The following is a 24341-nucleotide window of genomic DNA, read 5'->3' on the forward strand; positions in this document are numbered from 1 at the left end:
TCATACTACTGGGGCTGTTTGAGACTCTAAGGACACTCCAGGGCACTAGAACACAGATGTGCATGGGGACACTGCTAGGATGGTCATAGTTCCCGCTCTGTGCTGGCCAGAGACTGGGAGCTGATCTGAATGGCCTCTGAAAGCCCCTTGGCCAGTCTACTACAGTATATGGAGCAAATCCACCCTGTTATCTTGCATGCGTATAAAACATGGAGTGATCACATTGAGCCTAGAGCCTCCCATGGGCAGGGGACTATTAATAGACATTCATTAAATGCCAAAAGCACAGGAGACTTTGTACCAAAACAAAGAATTAGATAAGGTCGTTGCTGGAACATAGGCTCTTCCCAGGGAGCACAGAAACTAAATTCATTGAGTTGACGGGAAAAAAAATCACAGGTAAAGAGCACAAATGTAATCAGGGTTCTGACCCCTTTGAAAGAATTTCTTACATATTTCTTTTATATGCCATGGTTTATATATAGTGTGTGACATTCACCATCTTGAAAGGATTTGTAAGCTGTTGCCCCCAGACCTTTACAGACAGGAAAATTACATCGGGCCATTTCAGATGACCTTCCTGAGCCATGGTTTCTTTATTTATAAAACTAGACAAGAGTAGTTAACGGGAAAGGACACATAGGACATCATCCACCTGTGCCAGGTGTACACCTCAGGTGGGATCACCTGTGCCATTATAGGAGCTACTTATGTATTGAAATGCTTCTGGATGTGTCCCCTTGACAGTCCTTGTCCTATATAGATATCCCAACCACCTTCCCCTTACCTCCGTACCACTATATCTCTGCTAGTCAGGGATTTTCAAGAAGCAAGATACATACACCAAAAGGCGCTTAGAGATTTGTATGTGGCTGAGATTTACAAACCATTCAGGAATAAAAAGATGCTCAGGTCAGCAGCAGTTGGAAACCGCTACTTTTCTCCAGCCCAAAAGGTCAAAAACATGAGAATCTGTCTCTGTTTGTGGTTTTGGAGGGTCAACTGATCATAGCTGAGACCTTTATAGAAGAACATGGACGTCATAGGTAACCTTAGCCCTGTGGGGAGTGGCCTAGGGAATAAAAAGCACAAACTCTTTTCCCTGTCTGTTTTGATTTCCTGCAGGTGTTTGCTATACAAGTAGGTCCCAGCCTGGAACTAGGCAAGAGGAGCCTGGGAGAGGCCGACAGTCACCAGGCGAGTCTCCTGGTATAGAGTGGCATGGAGACACAGAGAGAAGGATTTTACCAGGTAGAAAGGAAGACACTCAATGGTATACCATCAGCTCTTGGTACAGAAGGGCTAGCTAGGTCTTCTCTTGCATGGTTGGAGTCTTTCCTGGCCTGTGATTGTCCCATAGGTATAAAGGATTTATTTGGCTCCTGCCCTGGCTTCTTGTTCAACACTAGGTCTTAGAACAGACGTTTCTTCCCCGCTTTGGTTTCATTCCCATTGTAGATCTTTCTCGTTTCTTCAGTAATTTTCACAGGGAAAGAGTCTCAAGTTTGTCTGCAGAGGCAGCCAGGACTCGACATCTTATTCCCTCAGGATTGTAAGTCTTCAAGTCAAGGACACAAAGAACTGCGACTCACCTGAGATCCAGGTGGGCTGCTGTGGTGGGTGGGTGGGTTTCTACCTACTGTTTGCAGTTAAGGCTTCCAGCAGTCAGCCTGGCATATTCCCTGTCTAGTCTCCTTGCTAACAGAGGCTGGGAGTATGGCAAAATTCGGTCACGACTGAGTCTCACCATCTCTTACAATGTCTTCTCTCTAGACAGGAGCCTAATTGCTCTGCTCATTTGCATGTGGAAATGCCCTTTGAGTGGCTTGGCTGCTGGCAGCCTGCCTCTTCTTGCCGCCCAACTCTTACCTTCTTGTTCCTTACTCCATTGCTTTCTCTGGCCTTTCCAGCTGTGGCCAAACCCTTTGTTCTCTCATCGTCCTTAGGGTGTGGGCAGCACCACTTGGCACACTCTCACATTCTCTTTTCTTCTAAAGTAAGTCTGCTTTTGACCTGTTAATGCTGTAAGAAGGAAGGTACCCACAGACAAAAGGGGAGACCTTGAAAAGTCTCCCAAGTCTCTTACTATTCCCATCACAATGTTGAGCATGCTGTGAATCTCCCAAAGGAAGCAGAAGCTGCTGATTGGCTGTTTTGTGTGCCTCGAGTTCAAACCCACCTGAATCCTGCATCTCAGGCTCAGTGCTCATCTCAAACAGGTTCTATAGATTCTCCTGATGGAGACAAGCTATTTCCTCTGCAGTTTCCTTGGACTGGGTTAGGACAGTGGGGATAGAAATGTGTGGCTGCGGCATCCGTAACAGACACAGGCATTTTCAACAGAAGATGAGAATTGTTGGCGCAAAAGCTATTCTGAGAATGTTCTCATAGCTCAAGACACAAAGAACACTTGCTGGCATGGGGAGTTTGCCACACACCCTCCTATCCTCTCCACCACTGATGGGAACATGGACGTCTCGCTGAAGTATGATTGTCTGTTGCTCATTGCTTTTTCCATAGAGGAACTGTAACCTGGACAAAAGCGGCTGAGAGTCTGAGGAGCTCTCATGTCAATTTCAGTTTAACCAGGTGCTGTTTTTCCTCTGTCAGTTGCCTCCCTGAGACTTCCTTTGCTTAGCAACAGCCTCTGTTTTTCACAGCAGCTTCTCCCCAGCCTTAGCAGCAACTCCAGAGCTTCCCAAGGCTGGAAGCTTCGTGGATTGAAGTGGAAATGAGGGAGAAACCTCCCGGGGGCTGGAAACTCCCAAGGTTTCTTCAGCCTCTGACTTTGGGGGGGGTGGTGTTGTTTAAGTATTAGACCACTAATGCTGTTTTACATAAAGGGCTGGTGCCCACACTGTATCAATGGGTCTTGGGTACATGACACTGCTCAGAAGAGCAAGGAAAACCATAGAAGATGTATTTGGGATATACTTCTAGCCCTAGCACTATCTGGTCTATCAGGAAGTCTCCGGAAATTCATCTTCCTGGAGTGGAGAATCTTTGAATGTGCTTTCAGGTCAGTGGAAGATAAAAAGCAGGCAGGGTACAATCTGTGCAATATATAAACTCTGAGGTTTAGTTCCCTGGAGATCAGCACGGTAGTCTTTGGAATTTTCCAAAGCTAAAGGTTTCGAAAATCCTCTCAGTTAGCATGACATATCTGGGGTGAGAGGTAGTGCCAGAGTTAGACAGTGAGTGAATCTCAGCATCTATGTTATTACAAGAGCTGCAGGGATCCTGCAGAAGCCATGTTATCTCTGCAAGCTACAGTCCCTACGGTGCACTCCCGACATACACCAGTGGTGTCAGCAACCCCTGTAGATGTACACTGAACTTCACCTGGTTGGATAAGGCCAAGGCAGAGCACCAAAATATGCTGGATTTTGCAGCACACATAGGATGTGTGTGCAGGTGTGGTACTTGTGAGCATTCGTGGTGGTGTACCACACCTCTACACACATCCTATGTATGTTTCCACTGATTTTCTCTACCTTGGTCTTTATGTACCAGAGTGGTGTAGGACACTTCTTAGTGAGACCTGGTCTACAATGGCAGACTTGTTACCACTGAGGTAAACACCTCTAGGATTTCCCAAGATTCTTGAACTGGCTTTCCCTAGGCTAATGCATAACTTTGGACTTTTCTGAAGCTGACATTTCAGAGCCCAGAGGGTATGTAGAGAGAAAAAGAGTTAAGAAGATGTGAAGAGTAGATGTGACTCCCTCTGCAGTCCTGGAGAATCTTAAAACAGATTAAATGAGAAGGAATGTGTAAAAGTACTTTATAAATTGCAAAGACGTAGAAAGATCTAAAATTGAATACTATTATTAGGGCATAACCGTACAAGCAGATATTCTTCTCTTACTGACGGTGATGCTGAGAACATCTAAATGTCCAATTTCAAGTCATCCAGGCATGTAATAAGTAAAATACTTATGACAAGGCCAATGACTTATCTGCCTGGTAGAGACTTTTTCCTTCTCTAACATGAGAAAACATTGAGCTCTGTTTGAAGAACATGATTCACAAAAAAGAATAATAAGGATGACAAAAATTAGGAACATTTAGTTTGAAGAAGAATGATGGAAAATGGGATGAGTTGAATACTTTTGATACCTAAAAATATCTCACTAGAAAGTGTAGAGCAAACATTTTATGGATTAAATTTTTCATAATTATCAGCAGATGTTAAATAAAGGAGCATTAGCTATCTGAATGCAATTCACCCCACTTTCTTTTGTTATATAAGTTAGAATAAGATTAATTGCAATGTTCAGAGATGGTGACCACATAAATGGTTGTTAGCTTCTACGCCCATTTCCGTGATGTTCAGTATCCTAGGATTGTGTTGTTCTTTTGAATGAAAGGTCTCAAGCAGAGACCTCCAAAGTGGTTCCCTGACCTGTCCCCATCTATCCGCTCAACAAACACAATGGCTTACCAGCTCGAAAAATTGCCAATGCAAGATGTGGGGGAAGTGCTGCCAATTAAACTGTGCTATCTTATTACTTATGAGACACATCTCAAGCTTCGAAGGTTGTTAAGTGAACAATGTCCATAGGAGACTGGAATGAAAACTTTAAAAGGTAACAATGAACCAAGCTGGTGGGCTCATCAGAACACCTTAGTAAAACCTGTCTTCACCTCAAGAGATTTGCATATGCAAATTAGGATCAGAGGGCCAGTTCTCCACGAAGGAGTTGTCAATTTCCAGTCAACAAAGACAGTGGACCATAGAGTGATAGGACTTGTTTTGTTTATTTTGTTCTGTTTTAAAATCAGCACAGCATTGTCATACGAATGTTTAGGAACAGTGATGCCAGGGAATTGTAGACTAGGTGCAGACTAGTATAGGTAGTGAGGACAGTAGCCCAGTACACCTGCATGGAGGAGGTAGTGAACAGAGAGGAAATGATAGCATTGTGTGTACATACTGCAGGAGGTATCAAGGACGAATTGAAGGTTTGTTTGTGAAGATAAAGAAAATTAGAAGAATTGCATGTTCTGCTTGGGATTTACATTGTATTATTCTGCTTGGAGTTGAACCTGAGACCTAACACATAAGCATGTGTTATACCAGTGAGGTACACTCCTTGATCCTGGGTTTATTTACTTAGGGAGATAACGAGGCAAACTTGTTAAAAATCACATTCCACACTCTGAAGATGCTTATTGAATAGGTATCTCCTGTTACTAATTACTGCACTAAGTTTTAAAACAAGCCTAAGACTTAAACTTCATGAGATCTTTGTACAGCAGAAGTCCACTGGTACATTATTGTGTGTTTACAATAAATAGTAGTTATACTGGTTTGAATTCAATTATATGTTAGAAATTTCCCTGCCCACAAAAGAGTCCAGATGAGACTCAGAGGGAGGTAAAAGTCAGGGAAAAAGATTTGCCTAGGTCAGGTATTTTTCCCACTTCAGGGCCTTTGTGTTCTGGTTGCAAAGTCATTAGCTCTGAAACACACTGACACAGTTAACTTATCTTCATCCTTGATAGACCAGTGCAGGTCTCATCAGGAACCCTCTCTGGCCTCCTAGATGGGCTTCCTGTGTGGCAGGTGTTCATAACCCAACGTGCACACACAGCACATTCATTCTCTGCATGTGCTATAATTCTATTATTGATTTCCCCTCTGCTAACTTGGAAACTTCCTGTGAGCAGGAAGTGTTTTTGATTTGGCTCACTATTTAATCATCAGCATCTAGAACAGTGACTGGATATCCTGGGGCCTCAGTAAATAACGGGGAGTAAATAAGTGTGGTTTCACACCAAGACTCACGTATAATTCATTTCTCCCTCACGAGGGCAGATTCTTGAATCTTTAATTTCTCCAATGGTTTCTGGTGACCCCAAGGAACAAATGCACCATAAAGAAGATAAAATGATTCAGACAAGTATTTTTACTTAAAAAAAGTCTTTACCTAGACTCAAATGTTGGTAACAACAAGCATCTATTGAATTCCTTTTTTAACTCTCAGTGGATTCCAATGTTTCAAAATCACGTTTTAAAGTCCTGGTGTGTAAGTGTTTGAAGAGAGACTTTTCACAAGCCTTCATACCAGAAAGGGCTGGCCACTGGGTAATGGAGATTTAATATGACCTAGTCTTGTCCCTCAAGGAACACTTGACACAATTGATTCTAGGAATTCTATGGTAATTGTCTGCTCCTATGGCTAATCTGGGTTATTTGTCAGTTGTTAAATCTGAATAAATGAGCCAAAGATTTGGGTGTGTGTCCACTTCATGTTTTTATAAAACTCACTCAAGGTGTAGAAAATGGTCACTCCCAGGGTCAGTCAGGCCAGTTCGCTTCCATCTTCAAGTCAAGTTCTCACTCTTCAAGTGCACCCTGTAACCAAAGGGTCTGAAGCAGCCCTGTGCAGCAAAGCAGTTGCTTCTCAAATGTGTCCTTAGACATTCCGCTTCCAAAGTTATTAGTGCATGGGGGGGGGGGGGGGGGCGGGGGCGGGGGGCATGCTAATAGAAAGATGCAGAGAACAGAGGACCTGGGGGAAACGTGGAGAAAATGTGAGACATTGCTGAGCTGGGCTCCTGAGCTATTTAGCTAGAAAGACTTTCTCACTGACAGTTCAGGGCATGGCTCAACTTGGCTATGCCCATATATTCACCAGTTCCAAGTCATCTCTGAAGGGCATTCCACCATATGCTAGGAATCCTATCACACTGATTTCTACTGAAATATTTTTAATAACAAGGAATGATGAGATAGTAATGTAAATGCTGCTAGCATTCCGGTGTTGGGAACCGTGTACCTTTCATGGCGTATGTGGACAAAGGACAGAGACTAGTGAAAGTGTACCCATGGGGCAGAGTATCGGCAGGATTTGTGAACGAGCAGTGTCGACGACCTTGCCGGGGTGGGGGGGGTGGGGGGGCAACAAGCTTGTCATGAATTTACCGCCCTCGTGCTGCTGTTCGGGTGGGCAATTACTTCTGACTAGGGAATTACACTGTGGAATATTGATTTCCTTGTTCAGAACGAGGGCTGAGTATATAGTTTGCCTGACCCTCTTACATGCATGCTGGGCTGGCCCTGGCTTGGCAGATAGGGATCGTTTCACACTGGGAAGGGAGTAGAGCCTACCCAGAATCCAAGTAAGGAAATACTAGTGGGAAGTATGAAGTAGACACCGCCTCACCCCGTCCTGGACCCTGTCCTAGGACTCTGATATTTGAAAGTGTAGGATGAATTATGTTTTATTAGATCAAATGTCTATCCTCATAGACAGGGCAAAAGCAGTGCTGATTCGATTTCCTTGGCTCCATGTGGGTTATGAGCTGTTTGGATGACAGGAAGGTCCAGTAGTTATCATAAATAAAGCTACAAATACATTTGGCTTGATCAAAACTGGTGTAATTGTCAAATTTAGAAACATTACAGAGAAGAACCAGTCAGCAAAAAGGGTTTGGAGGACAGAGCCTAACTAAGTGTGAGAGCGCTGCAGACTTGATTTCTCAGGGTTTAAATTCTAGTCCACACAGAAGTCCCTGGCTGATTTGGAAGGGCAGCCTGCTTGCTGCATATTATTTACAAATCAAAATATGTCGAACCACTTTTTTACTGAATGTATTTGGGAAATTTGAGTAACCTATGAGACATATCCATGGTATAAGTTCACAGTAAGGGCTCTCTCTCTCTCTCTCTCTCTCTCTCTCTCTCTCTCTCTCTCTCTCTCTCTCTCCCCTCCCTCTCTTTGGGGGACATGATGCATGGGTGTTTGTGGGTCCACTCACCCATGTCGGCATTTGGAAACAAAAGATTGACCTTAGCATGCCTTCCTCCATTGCTTCTCCACCTCTTTCCTTGAGAAAGGATCTCTTACTGAGCCTGGAGTTTACTGTTTCAGATTTCAGCTAAACTGGCTGGGGAGTATGTCCCCAGGATCAGTCTGTCTCCACATCAGTCCTGAAGTTACAGATGCTCCTGGCCATGTCAGGCTCCCCCTGCCTGGCCTAGCCCCTCCAAATTTTCCTGGACTCTTGAATTCAGGCTCTTACAAGCACTTCAAACCCGCATCCAGCTCCCCAGCCCCGCACAGTAAGGGCTCTTAACACGAGGCTTGTGGTGAGTCTGAAGTAGCCCATAAATCACCAGACATTAGACAAAGCATTGTGTGTGTTTCTTTTTGTGGGGAATTTTCTGCTTCTCTCACTCTTTGGACTCTAAAAGAGCAGACTCAAGCTGAAAGGTGTGGGATGAACCAATCCTCATGTCATGCCGCCATAAAGGGCCAGTCAACTGTGAGCAGATACTTGTCACTGGCCTCCAGAAAGCCAATACCCACAAAGGCGTAGATGCGGTTTCAAGTCGGGACATTTATGATTTAGAGAAATGGGTATCAATTGTGGAAGGACACAGGAGGGATTCCAGGGATTTCAGATGCCAGAGGTAACTTTTGTCTGCCTGTTTTGCTTCCATTTAGAATTGAACCAACAATATGCAAACACCAAATGTAACCTGTGTAAGCATTCCTGGGCCTTTGGACACAACACTTGTCCTGGTAATGAGAGGTCATCACTGAAACCTGTTCTGAAGGACCCTCCTTTCATTCCTATTTCTTCTTATTCCAAATAGGAGGAACTGGAATGAAAGGTGGCATAACATTTGAAGAAGTAAGCAATTAACTACAGTCTCTCGCTCTCCCTCCCTCCCTCCCTCCCTCCCTCCCTCCCTCCTAACAGGAGCATTAGCATTAAGGAAGTTCCTTATCCCAAAGTCTTACCTCCCAGGCCTAAGGAACCCTGCAATTTGTTTCTTCCTGTCTCCCTTGTGTCTTGTAGAGGGCAGCGTTGGACTAACACCATTTGCTGTTTCAGGAAAAGCCACAGTCTATTATTAAGCGCTGTTCCTTTCCGAGTACTGTGGGATCTATCTCCTAACTTCTCCTTAATGAACCACTTCAAGTATCTACAGAATAGCCACTATGATTGTGTGTTTTCTCTTCCAGGGAGCAGTCCTGGAAGCAAAGACAATGCCTTGGTTGTAGAATTTTCCTGGATTCACACCCTCCATCTGCATGGTTTTAAAATGCTGCTTTCAAAAGAATTCGGTCTTGAAGAAATCTTATAAAAACCCGAAGTTATTTAATAATATTGCATTTTTAAGCTAGATAGAGCAATATTCCATAACAGCATTTTATATAAAAGATAAGAAAAGGGAACCCAATAAACTAGTGATGGATCTGGACTGGAGCCTAGTTCTACATATTATCAACTCAATTTTGTATTCAAAATGCAGCACCAATACTCAGAAATTCCAAATCAAAAAGTCACTGGAGCACTGTAAGTGCTGTGGCCACTCTATGAAACTTTAATAAACTATATGGTAGATGCATAGATAGAGGAATATTCATTAAAACATCAACAACCTCCAAATTACAGAGATGAACCCATGGACTTTCACCATATGCCAGAAGAAATTATTCAGGTTATTTGCAAGCTTGCACGGGAATAAAGTCAGCATTCAAAAACTAAAGCCAAACCAGGTCACCTTCATAAAGGCTGATGTATCAGAATGCTTCGGTCTTAGACTGGAAGAACTGGTCTCCACTTGAGCTCAGGAAATAAGGGGTCTTTTTTTTTTTAACCAAGGTTCTGGTCCCAGGACCCGGGCATAATGAAGTGTAGGAGACAAATGCAGACGTTCAGAGAGTTCTTATTCACAAATCACGAGGATATTAATTTGCATTTATTGCCTTACAGGAGGATGAAGTCAAGTGCTCATGGAAATAATGTTTGAATTAAGAATAGAGAGAAGGAAGATCTAATGCTCCAAGTGGCTTGATTGGGTAGCCAAGGAATAACAAAGGAAACACTAACTACACAATCAAATACCAATGAGCCAGGTCTGAGTCAAATTAACTCTGGCACTTGGCTTAGAATTTTAAAAACTGTAAGTTGAAAAGAGATTGTCTTATCCTTTACCAAACACTACTGATGTCAATTGTTTCAAGCTGACTGTCTGCAAAAGGTAAATGACTGGCATGCACAGATGCATTTGGCCAGCAGTACTTGCCACCCGGTGTTGTGGTTCTGCATGAGCAAAGATGGCTAGTTTCTCACAACCCTCCTTTTGCATATATTTTTCTCTTTTAATGACAAGTAGTTCATTTCTATTAACAATTATAATATTCAAAAATCATCCATGTTTTGCTGAACTCACACTGTACACTTTTTAATCAAATATATCTACACAGTAGGTTCTTGTGATTGACAAGAACTATTGTCTTTCCATCTAAACTTAAGGTCCAGAAAGTAGAAGATAAAGATGGGAGAGGCCAGTGAAATGCACCAACACTCAATCAGACTTTTATGTTAATTCATCCACTCACTTATCTCCAGCTTAAAGAACAATAACTGGCATTCATCAACATCAGCCCCAGCACATAATGTGACCACTAGTGCGTCACTGACTGTGAACACAGCTCCCAATTAGTACTGTCTACTGGATAGAGGGCAGACCTTGTGTGAGTAGTCACTATGCTTCAAGATAGACATTCAGACCCACTGGGTAGAATATGTGTGGGAGACTCATTTGTGGGGGATGGAAAGATACTGCAAATCTGTGTGTCTGGATGAGAGCAGGTGTTCTGTTAGGATGTGAACAGATTTTATAGGAATGTTGGTGAAAATGTTTAGGGCTTGTTCACCTACAGCTATCCTTTTCACATTCATCGAGGCTGCTATGGTATAGTAATTTGCCAGTCTCTGATAACAGTTCCTCTACAGGACTTCCTAATGTTGAGGTGGAATGGGGTGCTTCTTAAGTAGGATGATGATTCATTTCTGAGTTACAAGTGGTCCAGTATACTTGAACTTATATTCTATTTGGTAGGAAGAAAAAAGTCACCACAGGTTCTAGTCTGGATGACTGTTTCCACAGATTCAAACACGTCGAGCACATTCTTGTTTCCAACAAAGGAAGGCCCAAGGATTGTCCCTATAAGCTCCTGTCATCTCCTGTGTCCCACTGCGATGAATCCTAAATTGACTTGAAGGCTGAGGAGGGAGAATGCCATTCACTTTGACTTTCCTAAGCAATTTGGGGCTCATGGATCTGCTAAGCAGAGGAGAAACTTTCACTTCTAAGAGACATTAGGGAGATCTGACTGGTGAATCCAACAGCCATGGGGAAATGGTCCTCCAAGAATGTGCTCTTCCATAACCTGATCACCAAAGAACCACAGGCAAAAGGAGCATGAGTTGACAGTGATAGCACCAAACCTTACTCATCAATTCCATCTTACAGTGCTAGCCCTGACTGACATTGACTCAGGGCACGATGGTCATAGGTTGATCTGAGGCATGATTAGTGACAAGGTTATTGGTAATGTCAGCTAGTAGTATTACAGTAGCGATTCATAGATATCTAGCAGCTGTATATTTGAAAGAGAAATCTATTCCAACCGAGGTTGGGAGTCATGTTCTCTTGTCTCAGTCAGTTAAGCTTGGGTCGTGTATCTTTGCAGCTGTTCTGATATCCTCTTCAGGGGGATTTCTGGCTTCCACTTTAGAAACAAGTGAGTCACCCATGCTTTCTCTACTTGACTCCAGTGAGCTGTGATCTGTAAGCTAACTCCACCAGTGTGGACAGAGGCATAGGAGGAATAGAAAATCTCACTTAGCACTTTCATTCTTTTTCCCCCTCTAATTAAGAAAGTATTGACTTTATTTCTTGGAGCAGTTTGGGGCTTAGAGAAAATTGAGCACACAGTGTAACAGAAAGCAATGTGTTTATGTCTCTGGGCCCACCTCTAAAGTAATTTCCTATATGAGTAAATAGCTACAGGCTCCCTGCATCAAACTCCTATATTTTCTTGGTTCCGGGAGGGGACTGTTTTGGAAATAACCCCCACTCTACCTACCCGCTGCAGCTGATAAATCTTTCTCTGCTTTCAATTCCTGTCTCAACTTTCCACTCATACTTTGCATCCTAAGAAAATACAAGGCCCCCTACTTGCAGTGGTTCTGGGAACAGTGGGGAGGGCAACACCAATCAACCCAAGTCTACAAGACTTAGGCAGATTGTTCCATACACTATTGAGCGGTCCAGTACCTGAAGTTACCAGCGAAGGGTGTAGTTGAGGTGGGAGGGCAAAGGGGGACAAAGAGATATAAAGTCAGTGATTCCATGTCAATGCTAGTGGCAGCTGGAAATGCCAGCCCTCCTTTCAAATATCCTGACTCAATTCAGGCAGAGCTGACGCCTGAAGTCACAAAGGCAGCAATTCCTGACTTATCCAGCCGATACTTCATTTCTGACTCACAATCAATCTTCTATGTGTTTCATTTCCAGAATCAGTCTTAGAATTATTTGAATATTGTTACATTAAAATCTTTCTTTCCTCTTAATTTATGGGTATCAGTGAGGTTTGGGTGGTGGTGGTAGTGAAAGACATGGTAGGCAGTCAGTCCTCAGAATACTAATCCATAAGATTTGGAGTTATTTAATACACACCACGATGAAATTATTGGAACTAGCAGCCATGACTGGCTCTGACCATCTGACCAGCAAGGAAATCGAAGGTATTGAAGACAAGGTCCCCCCAAAATCTTGGTTCTCCTTGCATTCAGAGGGAGGATGGAGGAAGTCTCCAACCCCACTGTCCATTAGCAGAGCACTTGCCAAGGCAAGCTCCTGCCCCTCCCAGGAGCAGTGTGACACCCCCACCTCCATTCTTCACCTCCCCTCCCCGCCCCCTGTTACAGAATGAGGTATCACACCATGTGAAGAGGGACATGGAACACTTTTTAATGTCAAGTCAGAGACAACCCATCCCTCCCCTCTCCCCCAATCCCACTTTCCCTCATCACATCCAGGACCCCTCCCCGAGGCCTCTCCGGTCCCCAGACTTCGGGGAAGGAAAAAAATGGTTACCTAAAAACTGCGTTTTTCTTCTCTTTCATACACACTCACACGAAGGTGGAAAATTAAATAAAATAAACCAAGAGGATTAAGTTCTCCAGTAGTCACAAAGGCATCAGGGATTCCCGCAATGGGCTAAAGCAAGTGATTGCTGACGGTTGGTTTAGTTGGTCCGGTTGCTTGCCGTCCGTTAATGCCCCAAGGTGTGATGGAGAAGCCAAGCTGGCGGCCTCCGCCTCAGAGAGCCACACCTGGAAAGACGCTGCGCCTGATATTAGTGATTGTTTCTGTTGTCCTTTCCGCTCTTTAGAAATGTCTCTGACATGTAAATAACCCAAGAAAAAAAGAAGGAAGGGAGCTGATTACACAATTACCAGTAAACTCTATCATCTTTTAGAAGGTCAACACACAGCTAACGCCATATACAGCATGCAGTAATGTCTGAGAAAGGACCCTGCTGAGAAACAAAATGGCTAGAACTCTAACAAAAAAAATATATGTATATATATTTATATATACTGTATAATATATGTCGTCAAAAGAAGCATAGCCAACAAACCAAGATAGAGTGCAGATCAACCTTCCGTTTCTAAGCAGTGTGTAGACAGCATAGTACTGTCTGCATGAAATGTCAGAATGAGGAGGAGTCCGTAGCGCTGGTGGAGGTGTTTGTTAAGTCAGATGTGTTTCTGGTGGATTTGCCAAATCCTCACCAGGTGGTTAGTACCTGGTGTGGGGTCCACCAGTTGTAAACCTAGTAAAAAGTACACTATTTGCTTTTAATGCTTAATAAACACGCTTCTCTTCACCCCTCTCCTGTGTATTTTTAGTTTTGTCTCTTGCTTACGCACTAAGCTCTAGACTCATATCAGAAAATATAATTAATAAAATTAATAATGAATCAGAATCCCTTATTATCCGTGATGTCCATGTGGTAAAATGAAAAAAAAAAAAACCAAAAGTTTAACGATATATTTTGTGACTGTCGCTTGTGGGATTATGGTGCTGTCAGGCTGTCTTGTTTCCTTTTCTTTCTTTTTTTTTTTTTGTCATTGTCTTTTTGTTTTTTTCTTCAGATTTCACACTTCATGATACATGCCACCATGGCGCAGCCCACCAAAGGGCCCTCTGCGGCACATCCAGGCCCCTGTTTCTCACTCTGTGCTTGTCTCTACGGACCGATGGAATTTGGGGATGGCCGACTCCAGAAGGTTCCATGGTGGGGCACTTTAGTGGGCAGAGTGGCTGAGCCCTTGCCCACCCTGGCAACAGAGAGGTCACACAGTGCAGCTTGTGGGTGGGTCCAAGCCAGGTGTGCCTTCTTCCCATTTGGGAAAAGAAAGAAAACTCAGTGGTACCTAAATATCTGCAAGGCAATTTTCAAATTTCCTTTTTTAATTTTTTTTCCTCTCCCACAGTATTCTTTGTTCCCCTCCCTCGAATTTCTGTCCCCTTGGCCGTGATTCTCTGAATGTCATTGGATTCTGACTTGTCGCTGTCGTAGTATTGAGATGCAGTGGCGGCAGCTCTCCCCAGCAGGGAAGGGGCACTCACATCAAAATTTGAGGAGCAGGTGTAAGACCAGAAGAGGGAGGAGCCAAATGCAGCCTGCCCTCCTTGATGTCCCATTGTTCACCTCACTGACAGCACCCGGGCCTGTGGAGAGAACACACACGCCATGAGCTGCTTGCTGCAAGGTGGGTCAACTCCTCACCAGTCCCTGGGTCTGGTGTTGCTTCTACCGAGGCTTCCCTCTACGATGAACATCTGGCGCGCGAACCACAGAACGTTCCCAGGCCCTCACATGGACACTCAGCCTGCAAGCGGAAGCCTTCCCTGGCAAACAGAGAAGACGACTCTGTTGAATCATCATTTGCCCATGGCATAACATGCTTCAACAATGTCAAAGCCTTGATCTCCTGGCTACTTGCATTGTCTCCCATCCCCTTCTGAGATCCAACTGCCTCAAACGTTTACAGAACCTTCAGGCTATCCCGCTTGTTCAGGAAAGGGCCTGTTGGGCCCTGCAATCTGTCTGCTTGCTGCCGTTCCCCTGAACAAAGTGAGTCTGTCATTCTCAGGGTGGTGCTGGGGTTCCCCATGGAGTCCTTGGCCTCTTTCCCATCTGGTTGACGTAACATCAGACTTTAGCTCAAGTGTCTGACAGACCAGCTCACACAGGATAGAGGGTGCACTAAGTAAGGCACAAGACCATGTGCTGTGTGGAGAAGAGTGCAAGTAGGGGTTAATGTGGACATTGATGTGCAGCATATGCTTCAGTGAATGACTGTTGGGAGGCGAGTTTCCCTACGAGGCACTTATTCACCTGGTTTAGAAGTAGACACTCTTTGCCAAACACAAGAGGTGGGAGAACTAACTCCAAAGTGGCAAAGCTCCTCAGTAGGTTCTCCATTGTTATATACAAACTTCTGGGCTACTTTGGCTCTTGTGTCCAAGGACGTCCATGAAAAATAAGTGATGATTCCGAAATAGCACATACAGTCAGAAATCAGATGAATTAGACACTTAATTGACAGGGACATGGCCTCTGATTGGACCTGCTCTGATCTGCTCTGGAATGTTGAATTTCTCAGGGATATTTACAGCTGGTGACCATACTCAGTCTCTGTCTTCACCTGAACACTGCCAGAACTTGATTGCCTGAATCAGGAGCTCAGCACCGGAGTCACTTCCGGTTAAATCACACTGGATTCAACCAGGCTTCTTGATTGCACATGGGATTATTCTGTCAGGTCCTAGAATTTTTGACATAGCTGCTGCCCATATGATTGCATTTCTTGGTCCTTTGAGGTCAGCAGCTGCCAACTTTGTGTTAGCCTGGGTCACAGGAGTCACACACTAGGACCTTCTTGGTAATGGTAAGTTGTCATGCTGAAAGTCCAGGGAACCCTGTTCTGCTTTGTGCCTGGCAGGGAGGTGACCCAGGCAACACAAAGTAGAAAGCATTCTTGGGGATACAGGTGGTGAATAGGCATGATCACGAAAATACTGAATACTTACCTTTCTATTGCTTGTCACATGGGACTAGTCACCAAGGGCTTACACATTCTAGAATCTAACTGCTACGTTTCCATCCAAAGCGTCACTAGGAACTCGCTTTTTATATCCACTCATTGTCTTCACACACTTTTCTTGTTCCCACAGAAGAGAGGTCACTCCTTGACTCTCCAAGGAAAGAGGTTACATTCCTACACTGTGAGGGAGTCTTTCCTCTGTGGACTGCTCTATTCTTTCGCCTTTGGCCCTCGTCTGTGCCTGTGGCTGTGAGATCTTATATATAGACTGTGAAAGCCAGGTTCCATTTCTTTCCTGGTAAAGAGAGTGGTCCATTCCATATTTCTACATGTGCCTTTCCCATCACAATTTAAAACACGTCCTGTGTGCTTAGTCTGTTGGGAATCTATCAGGGCACAGACTGTAGCACACGGCGCTCCCCCCCCCCCTTTCTCTCTCTCCTATCTCTTTTGTTTTTGAGTACTCATGTTTTCAGCTTTAAAACCCATTCCTTATTCAACCTCAGCATTTCTCACCCAACTACCTGCCATGGCCAAGAAGATAGCTAGGGACAAAAGAGATGGAGAACAAATGTCAGTTCCTTGGAAACACTTGGATGCTCCTTCTCTCCTCTATTCTCCCCTTTCATGCTTAACTGAAGGGCAGAAGTCACAAGCCACTCAATACAACAGAAGCCCTGCCTGGTTCCCATGTTAGCAAAGTCCATGTAAGGCTGAAGACCTGTGTCTAGCCTGGAGCCTCTGTACAGCCTGGTAGCTCTGCCAGCTGCCCTCCTGGGGCTCTTGTTCAGTTACATGGGTACAGCCCTCAGAGCTCCTCTGTGGTTCAATCCTACGTTGGGAAACAGTCCAAGAAGTCTACAGGGACAGCTCTTAAGCCAGCAAACTATAGAAAACAGAACAGTGCCTGAGAACACATCGTTTTGCTTGGAGGAAGGGTTGTCTTGGTGAAATTCATAGGGCCTTCCTGCTGTTCTTACTCAGGCCTGAGTAACCTTGTCCAGACATCCCACTGCCTCCACCCAATGCACACACTTCCTCCTTCCACCCTGTCTGTCAATTCAGTGCCTATAGGAAAACCTGACTTAGAATGAAGGAGCAGGAGACAGACAGCCCAAGGTAAGAGTCCTTTCCATGGCTCCTGCAAGAGACTCCTGCAATGACCCACCTCCCAAGTCAGAGTTCACCAGCTACCACTGCCACCGGTTGCTGGAACAGCTCACATTTACCCCTTACATTAATTTCAGAGTCACTCCCATACCTCCAAATTGCTCCATCTGAGTGATACAGCCTTAACAAAAACATCTGGCTCCTTGGTAGAACGTTCACCATCACATTGTATTATCTGTCAGCTATCTGGCCCAGGCTGTCTTCCTACCATGTTTTCTTAAATTTTCTTGGTCCAGTGCATGGAGGCACGTGTGTATACACACACACACACACACACACACACACACACACACACACACACACACACACACAGGATGGCAGTCCCCAGCCATATTCTTTTTCTTTAACAAGCTCACATGCACACACACACACACACACACACACATACACACACACACACACACACACACACACACACACACACAGAGGCTGGCACTCCCCAGCCATATTTTTTTTTCTTTCACAAGCTCACATTCTCTAGCCCTTTGTGTGAAACTTTTTCCATGTAACTCACTTCTCGTCATTAGTCCAGCTTCTCCTCTGAACTCCAGTGGTTTCCTATAGGCAGTGTCCATTGATTCTGTCAGTAACATATCCATTCTGCTTTTAAATACTGCTCCCAGAATTCTAATATTCTAGTTCTCCATATTTGTCTGACATGCAGTTTCTCCTAAACGCTATCACCAACTAAAACCATTTCTTCCCCTCCTCTTCCCCTCTTATTTACTTGTTGGAAACAGCATCTCCCTATTCAGCTCAGACTGAATTAGAAATCTTAATCCTTCTGCCTAAGGATCCCAAGTTCTTGGGGCATAGGTGCATGCCACCACATCTGCCTTGCTATGACTTCCTAATGGCAGGGTATATGTCTCCCTGATCATGGCAGGTATTCTAGTGTTTACTGACTAGAGGGGAGATGCTGACTGATGCTGACATGTCTCTATTTGCCTTGTACTTGTTTTCCTTTCTCTTAAAATTATACTTGTTAAAAAAAATCAAACCACATAAGAAACAAACAAAAAATTCTTTCCCTACAATGTTTTCAGCTTTATCTCAATGTCTCTTACAGAAATCCTTCCTCCCCTTTTTAAACTCTGTCCAACAAAGTCACCAGAAGTCCCAGGACTGAGCAACTCTACCCAGAGGCAAAGCCTTATGGACCAGGAATTTAAGAGGGCTGGGGATCTATTATAGTATCTAAGGACTGGGCTGAAGATTGCTATTTCTTTTGGAATTTGTGGAAACTTTTACTTTTGAGAGCTCAAGAGCCTTCTCTGGTCCTTGATTCAGTTTCCAAATGTGCTTTGCTTCCCACCGGCTCAGCTCGTGTATTTTCACAAGAAGGGTGAGGTTGATGGCTAACCCATCTGAGTACTGCTGGAGGCTGGCCTGCCCAGCCCTGAGAAAACACTGGGCAAATACCGGAGGAAAGAATGCCATGGGGTAAAGATCTTTGGTCCAGGCAGGCATAGGTCACAGCCTGCTAAGGGCAAGGCCCTTTCACAGTAGATGCTAGGGAAGTGACAGCTCATCCCATCTGTCTGGTGGCACGGTCACTCAGATGAGGCATCTGTTCTTCACCCAGCCACGCCTCCATTCCACATTGGATGCCTTTATTGCCACTGTCTCATTAGAGAGCAGCGGAGGCCTAAAGAGACTAATTACCGGGACAGTTAGGGTCTTGCAGAGCTGTGATGAGTGTCAATTATCCATCGGAAACATCTGGCTGCCATGAAAGCCTCAAATAAGACACATTTTATTCCTGTCCCAGTGACTCACCCAAGAACCTCCCCTTTCCTCCCAAGTCCCCCTCCCTCTCCCCACCTTCCTTCTAGCTCCGAGTTAGAAAAGGAGAGAAAGGGGTAAGCAAAGGCAGCATGCGAGGCTATGGCCTGAGAAGATTGTCGCATTAGAGAGAGCTTCACAGTGAAAAAAAGGCAAGCCCAGTGCCAGGGTCCCAGAACCCAGCTCTTGAATATAGGTAGGTGCTCATTAGTGCCACCACAAGGACCAGTTAAACTCGTGCAAGTGGAGCAACTCACGCAGGATGTGACATCATTGGGAATGGAGTTAATCTAGGTTGAAGGCAAATCACTCAGGAGTCAGGGAGAGGTCCCTCTAGAATGCTTAAGGGTGAGCTTAAAGAAGAAAGCATCTAGGATGAGATGAAGAAAACTACATACCCCATTCCCACTAAGGCATCAGCTGCCTGAGAAGTAAATATACAAACCTTTCCAAGGGGTCAGGGCGGTAGTTTTCACTTCTAAAAAAAAATTAAAAATAAGCCACTGTTAAGGCAGAAAGCATCTTCAGGTGCTTACTTTGCCCTCAGATGGTCTTAGAAACAATCCAGAGTTGTTATTGGGCCAAGAGAGTCCCCAGGCCCCTTATAGCTGCCTCTAGATATGCTGACCACTGTCCATCACCCACAGCCCGTCAGGTTTTGTTTTGTTTCCCACTAGAAGTGAACTGGGGCAAGGAAGAGCACAGATGACAATTATGGTGGTCACAGACCGAAGCAGGGCCTGAATATGACACACTTGATCTTAGGAGACAACTACTCCTTTGGGATCTGAGCTGCCGAGTCAGAACCTCTTCATAGAAATGTCCATTCTCCCATCAGATTATCCCCTGATTTACTGATTTCTGTGGTCTTAAGTATAACATTGGTGGATACAGTAGGATTTATACTACAGCAATTTGAGTGTGGGTACCTGTGCTAGTTATAAAATGTGAAAGTCTGACTCACTTTCAGTTTTATCTTGTCTCTTAGAAACACTGGTGAGTCAGCTCTTAGATGCCAGAAGAATCTTGGCCTTTACTATCTGACTTCAAGATGGCCTGATGGGACTCCCCCTCTCTGGGGTCACCAGAGACAGTGGCATCTGTACCTGTGCTGCAACAGGACTTTCTGGAAGCCCCTGGAGATATCTAAAAATGTAGACTTCTCTGTTGACTAGATTGTGAAAAAGCCCCATTTTCTTGACTCTAAGCTCTCAGAAGAATATCCAGGACTTTCTCGAGTTTTCCGTGGATGGCCAAGAGTTTTGATGGCTTGAATTGTGATAATCATTCACCTTTTACTTCCCTCTCTAGCCAAGGGCCTGTGAAGTTGCTCATCTGGATACAGCGAGCATATGAAACACCATCAAAGCTTTGGGCACTGAAGCGCTACCTTAGGAGCTGTTCTTTGTGCAGAGGTCCTCACATTTGGAGAGACAACAGACTTCAATACAGTGCATCCTAACTGCAACCTTGGTGTTTGTAGTAAGATGAACGCATATTGTAATTCTGGCTCTTGAGCTATTCTTTAGTGGCTTGGGCTTCTGAAACCTCCCGATATAAGGTATGTTACCACCTTAAGAAGCCCTTCTGAAGACATAAAGATGTGAGAGGTGATCCACTGCCTAGTCATCGAAGGAATGCCCCAGGAAAAGTTAAGATGGGGGAAGGAAGACACATGTGGTGGCCCCGTGTGTCTTGTGCACAGTGTGGACAGTCCTTTGGAGCACTTGTTAGGCCCTTGGAAAGGTCCAGAAGCTGAGGAGGGACTGGTTTGTGAGTCTCTGTGCCAAGAAGGAAGGAAAGCCTGTGGAGATGATGGGGAATAAAGAAACCATACAGACTTTGCGCCCAGACAACAAGCAGTGAAAACAAGGTGGACTGTAGGCTGTTACCTCCAGAGTGTTGCAGTTACTGGCTCACATAGGGCTACAGGAGGACATAAGTAGTTTCTATGTAGACCTGCCACTATGAGGAACAGGTATGAACTGAAGGCACACATTCCTGGTTTAGGAACCACACAGAAAATCCAGAAACAACATACACAAAATTGTTCCCATTCAGCTTCCCCAGCCTTGGATTCCTGGTGCAACCTTTGAAAGAAACTCAATTCTTTAGCATCCATAAGGTAAAGGGCAATTTGACGCTTATCCTGACCTTATCTAGAATTCATTCTTTTGGGTCTTTTCTAGGTCAGCCAACTCTTGCTTAGTGTAGCGGTGGGGGGGGGGGAAATGCAGCCCTGTTGTTCCTTCTGTGGACTGTGGGATACTTTTGTTCTAGCATCAAGGAGAGGTACAGGAGTTGTGACAGCATACTCTCTGTCTTGGTGACATTCTGTCATTGTGTGAACTTTGTGAGAGCCTCTGAAGCCAGTGATAGCCCTAATTTCTAGGCTTTGAGTGACATTTTAGCTATCAAGAAAAGAAACAAAGCTGGGTGTGATTACACATGTCTTGAATCCCAACACTTGAGAGGCAGAGACAGGCTGATTTCTATGAGTTTGGGGCTAGCCTGGTCTATATAGTGAGTTCCAGGATAGCCAGCGAAAGAAAGAAAGAAAGAAGGAAAGAAAGAAAGAAAGAAAGAAAGAGAGAAAGAAAGAAGGAAAGAAAGAAAGATGGAAAGAAAGAAAGAAAGAAGGAGGAGGAGGGAGGGGGAAGTAGGGGATGGAGAGATGACTCAGTAGTTGAGAGCCCTGGCTGCTCTTGCAGAGGACCCAGATTCAATTCCCACTACTATGTGGCAGTTCATAACCATGCATATAACTCCAGTTCCAGGGGATCCAACACCTTATATCACAAGGCATGCATGTGGTACATAGACATGTAAGCAGGGAAAACCACACACACACACACACACACACACACACACACACACACACACACACACACACACAATTAAAATTAAAATTAAAAAATTATAAAAATAAATCATTCTTGACAATCCAAATATTTTTCTTCAATAGAACCTGGATTAAAATTTAGTTGATTCTTTTGCTAATGATATATTAGCACAAAGCCAGAGAGAACCATGGTGGTGTGGTAAACATTAAGCAAAAAGAAAGCTGGGTGGAAGAGATAAGAAAGAACAACAGAAGGGAAGAAGGGAGGGAGGGAGGGAGGGAGGGAGAGAGGGAGAAAATATAAAAAGGAAAAGAGTACCCTAAGTCAGGTAATATTGCATATTTCTGTGCATTCTAGAAATGATCATTATGTCAGCAAAGCAAATACTCATAACTGAATCTAAGTGTTCAGGTAAGTTCAGGGCTGGCCTCTAAATCTCACAGGGAGAAATTTGCTTCTGGGTGAATATGGTTGTTCAATTCACTCTTCTAGAAAAAAAAACATTTTTTTTCATATACATGCCATAGATATGCTGACTGCATGATTCCTTGGTAGGTTGGCCTAGCTAACTTTGTTGAATTCTCTACAGGAAGAACTGATCATCTCCTTCTGAAATCCAGGAGGGGATATCTGCTTTTGTTGTCCATTCTTTAATACTGGGAGGCTCACGGGTATTAATAAGCCAACATTTCTGAGCCCACTGATATCATCAGATCTGAGCAGATTGAAGATAGAGGGCCAATAGATGAGAAGAGAGCAGCTGGGGTGCCGCTGAGCTTGCAGCGTGGGCCCTGCATTCTTACCCACACAGAAGCTCTGTGAGGGATGATGGCACAGCCCAGAATTCTTATTTATCACTTTGAGAGTCCTGTACCACCAAATATTAATACTGGAAGGTGACATGCAATCTGTTGTGTTTGCAAAAGGGAGGCAGAGAAATATGTCAAGGGTGGCAAAAATGCTGAGGAGGAACAAAATTCTCTTATCACTTCTCGTCCATTTAGATAGTAGGCAGCAAGGCAGCCTCAAATTTCTCTAAAGGCCAAGGGTTTTCTGTTGTAGAAACCCATACAGTCCTATAAGTCTTTCTGTACATAAGAAAAGCATCCCTTGGAGGTGTTCCTAGAGAAAACAGCTATCTCATCTATTCTATTGGAAACAAGCCATGGTAAGGGGAAAATGAATGTAGATAAATGAGTGAAAATGTTCAAGTGCAAGGTCTGCTTCTTCTAAAGTATGCCTAGCTTTACACTCCAGTCCAGTGGTTATGCAAAAGGACACATGAATCTGTTAGAACATTCCAGACTTCTGAAGTCTAAACTTTCTGCCTTAACTTACACCCAATAAGGAGACTTCTGAGATGAAGGGGTGAGAGGAAATCATAACGGGAGGGAATTTTCTCCCAAGTTTCATTGCACATGCTTTGGGGAGATGCTTCTCCACCAATTGAATGTAACCTCAAGTAAGAATTGCTTTGTTAGGGACTACTCTCTGAATATGAAATGCTCCTATTTCCTCTGACAATGTAGTTCTAGTGGTCAGAATTAGCTTAATAACTGCTGAAAGCACCATGGTACATCTGTCCTTCCCACCTCTGACGTTAGTGCTTTTCTAATGCTCTTTATTTTAGATCTGAAAGGTGCCTCATTTGGGAGTTCAAAGGCAGAAGTTGTGTCACAAGTTGAGTCTGAATACATCCACGGACTGGTCCTTTTCCTTCCCTGTTCTTTGTTTCACTTTTCTGTTCTGACTCATCAGCATGGCACCGTGCATCACAAGGGTAGATAATGTAGCCCTGCCTCTTTTCATGCTAAAAGCCTTTTTCTTCACTTGTCACATAGCTCCCCTGTAATTCATTTCTTTCTGTCTTTCCCTCCACCTCCCAGATTTAAGGCTGTCTTCAGTGAGTGTCCACACAGTCAGAATGTAAATGGATGAACAGGATGGTTGCAGGGTAGGATGAGGGAGGTCAGAAGACTGTGTTGGGAGTAGGGAGTTCTGAGCTGGCAGAGCGCCCAAAACAGTCATCAAAGGCTAGAACTGTGGCTCAGTGGTAAAGCATTGCCTAGTATGTGGCCTAGTATGTGAGACGCCATGAGTTGACTATCCTGCATAATAAAAAACACAGGGAAGCAAACAAAACTACTCTTCTTTAGAAGAGGACAGTGGCATGTGGTGACAACTTTGCAATATATCACTCACACTACGTGAGTGGACCCAGAGGAAATGAGATGAGACATCAAGCATCCATAGAGTGGCAAGAGTGATACAAATCATAAATGGGCAAGAGATGAGAGTGGAAGCCGAGGTTAAGGGACTGGTGAGAAGAAACTGAAAAGGAATGGATATATGGAATGTGTTCTGTATGGAGGAAGTCCCGGTCTTTTAGCCTGTATCTGGAGACTCAAAATGCAATGATATGCTTCAGAGCCTTTTACATGCTGGACACTGGAACAACTCCGAAGGGCAGATTACTCTTCATAGAAGACAGAATGAAGTCCAAATGAGGTTATATGACTCATCTAAAAACTGAGGCCTCCTAAAGGTCAGCTGTGAGCTGCAGTTCTTTGATACTTCAACCTGGATCCTTGGAAAACCTGTGGACCAGGT

General features: G+C 44.2%; 1 protein-coding gene across 6 annotated transcripts in view; it reads right to left on the bottom strand.

The window, feature by feature from the left end:
* Positions 1–12760: 12760 nt before the first annotated feature.
* Positions 12761–24341, bottom strand: part of Ntm (neurotrimin) — a 990539-nt gene continuing 978958 nt past the window's right edge. For 3 of the 6 annotated variants that reach the window (XM_052755586.1, XM_052755594.1, XM_052755589.1), the window contains 2 exons: positions 19334–19366; positions 12761–14554 (listed from right to left, as the gene is read on the bottom strand). In XM_052755586.1, the coding sequence (XP_052611546.1) occupies positions 14454–14554; positions 19334–19366 (134 nt within the window). In that variant the 3' untranslated portion in view covers positions 12761–14453. The remainder of the gene's footprint in view (positions 14555–19333; positions 19367–24341) is intronic. The other 3 variants (XM_052755587.1, XM_052755590.1, XM_052755585.1) reach the window with 2 other exon arrangements.

The sequence above is a fragment of the Peromyscus californicus genome, unplaced genomic scaffold (genome assembly GCF_007827085.1).
Source record: "Peromyscus californicus insignis strain IS unplaced genomic scaffold, ASM782708v3 Scaffold_11__1_contigs__length_118956290, whole genome shotgun sequence".
NCBI classification, from domain to species: domain Eukaryota; kingdom Metazoa; phylum Chordata; class Mammalia; order Rodentia; family Cricetidae; genus Peromyscus; species Peromyscus californicus.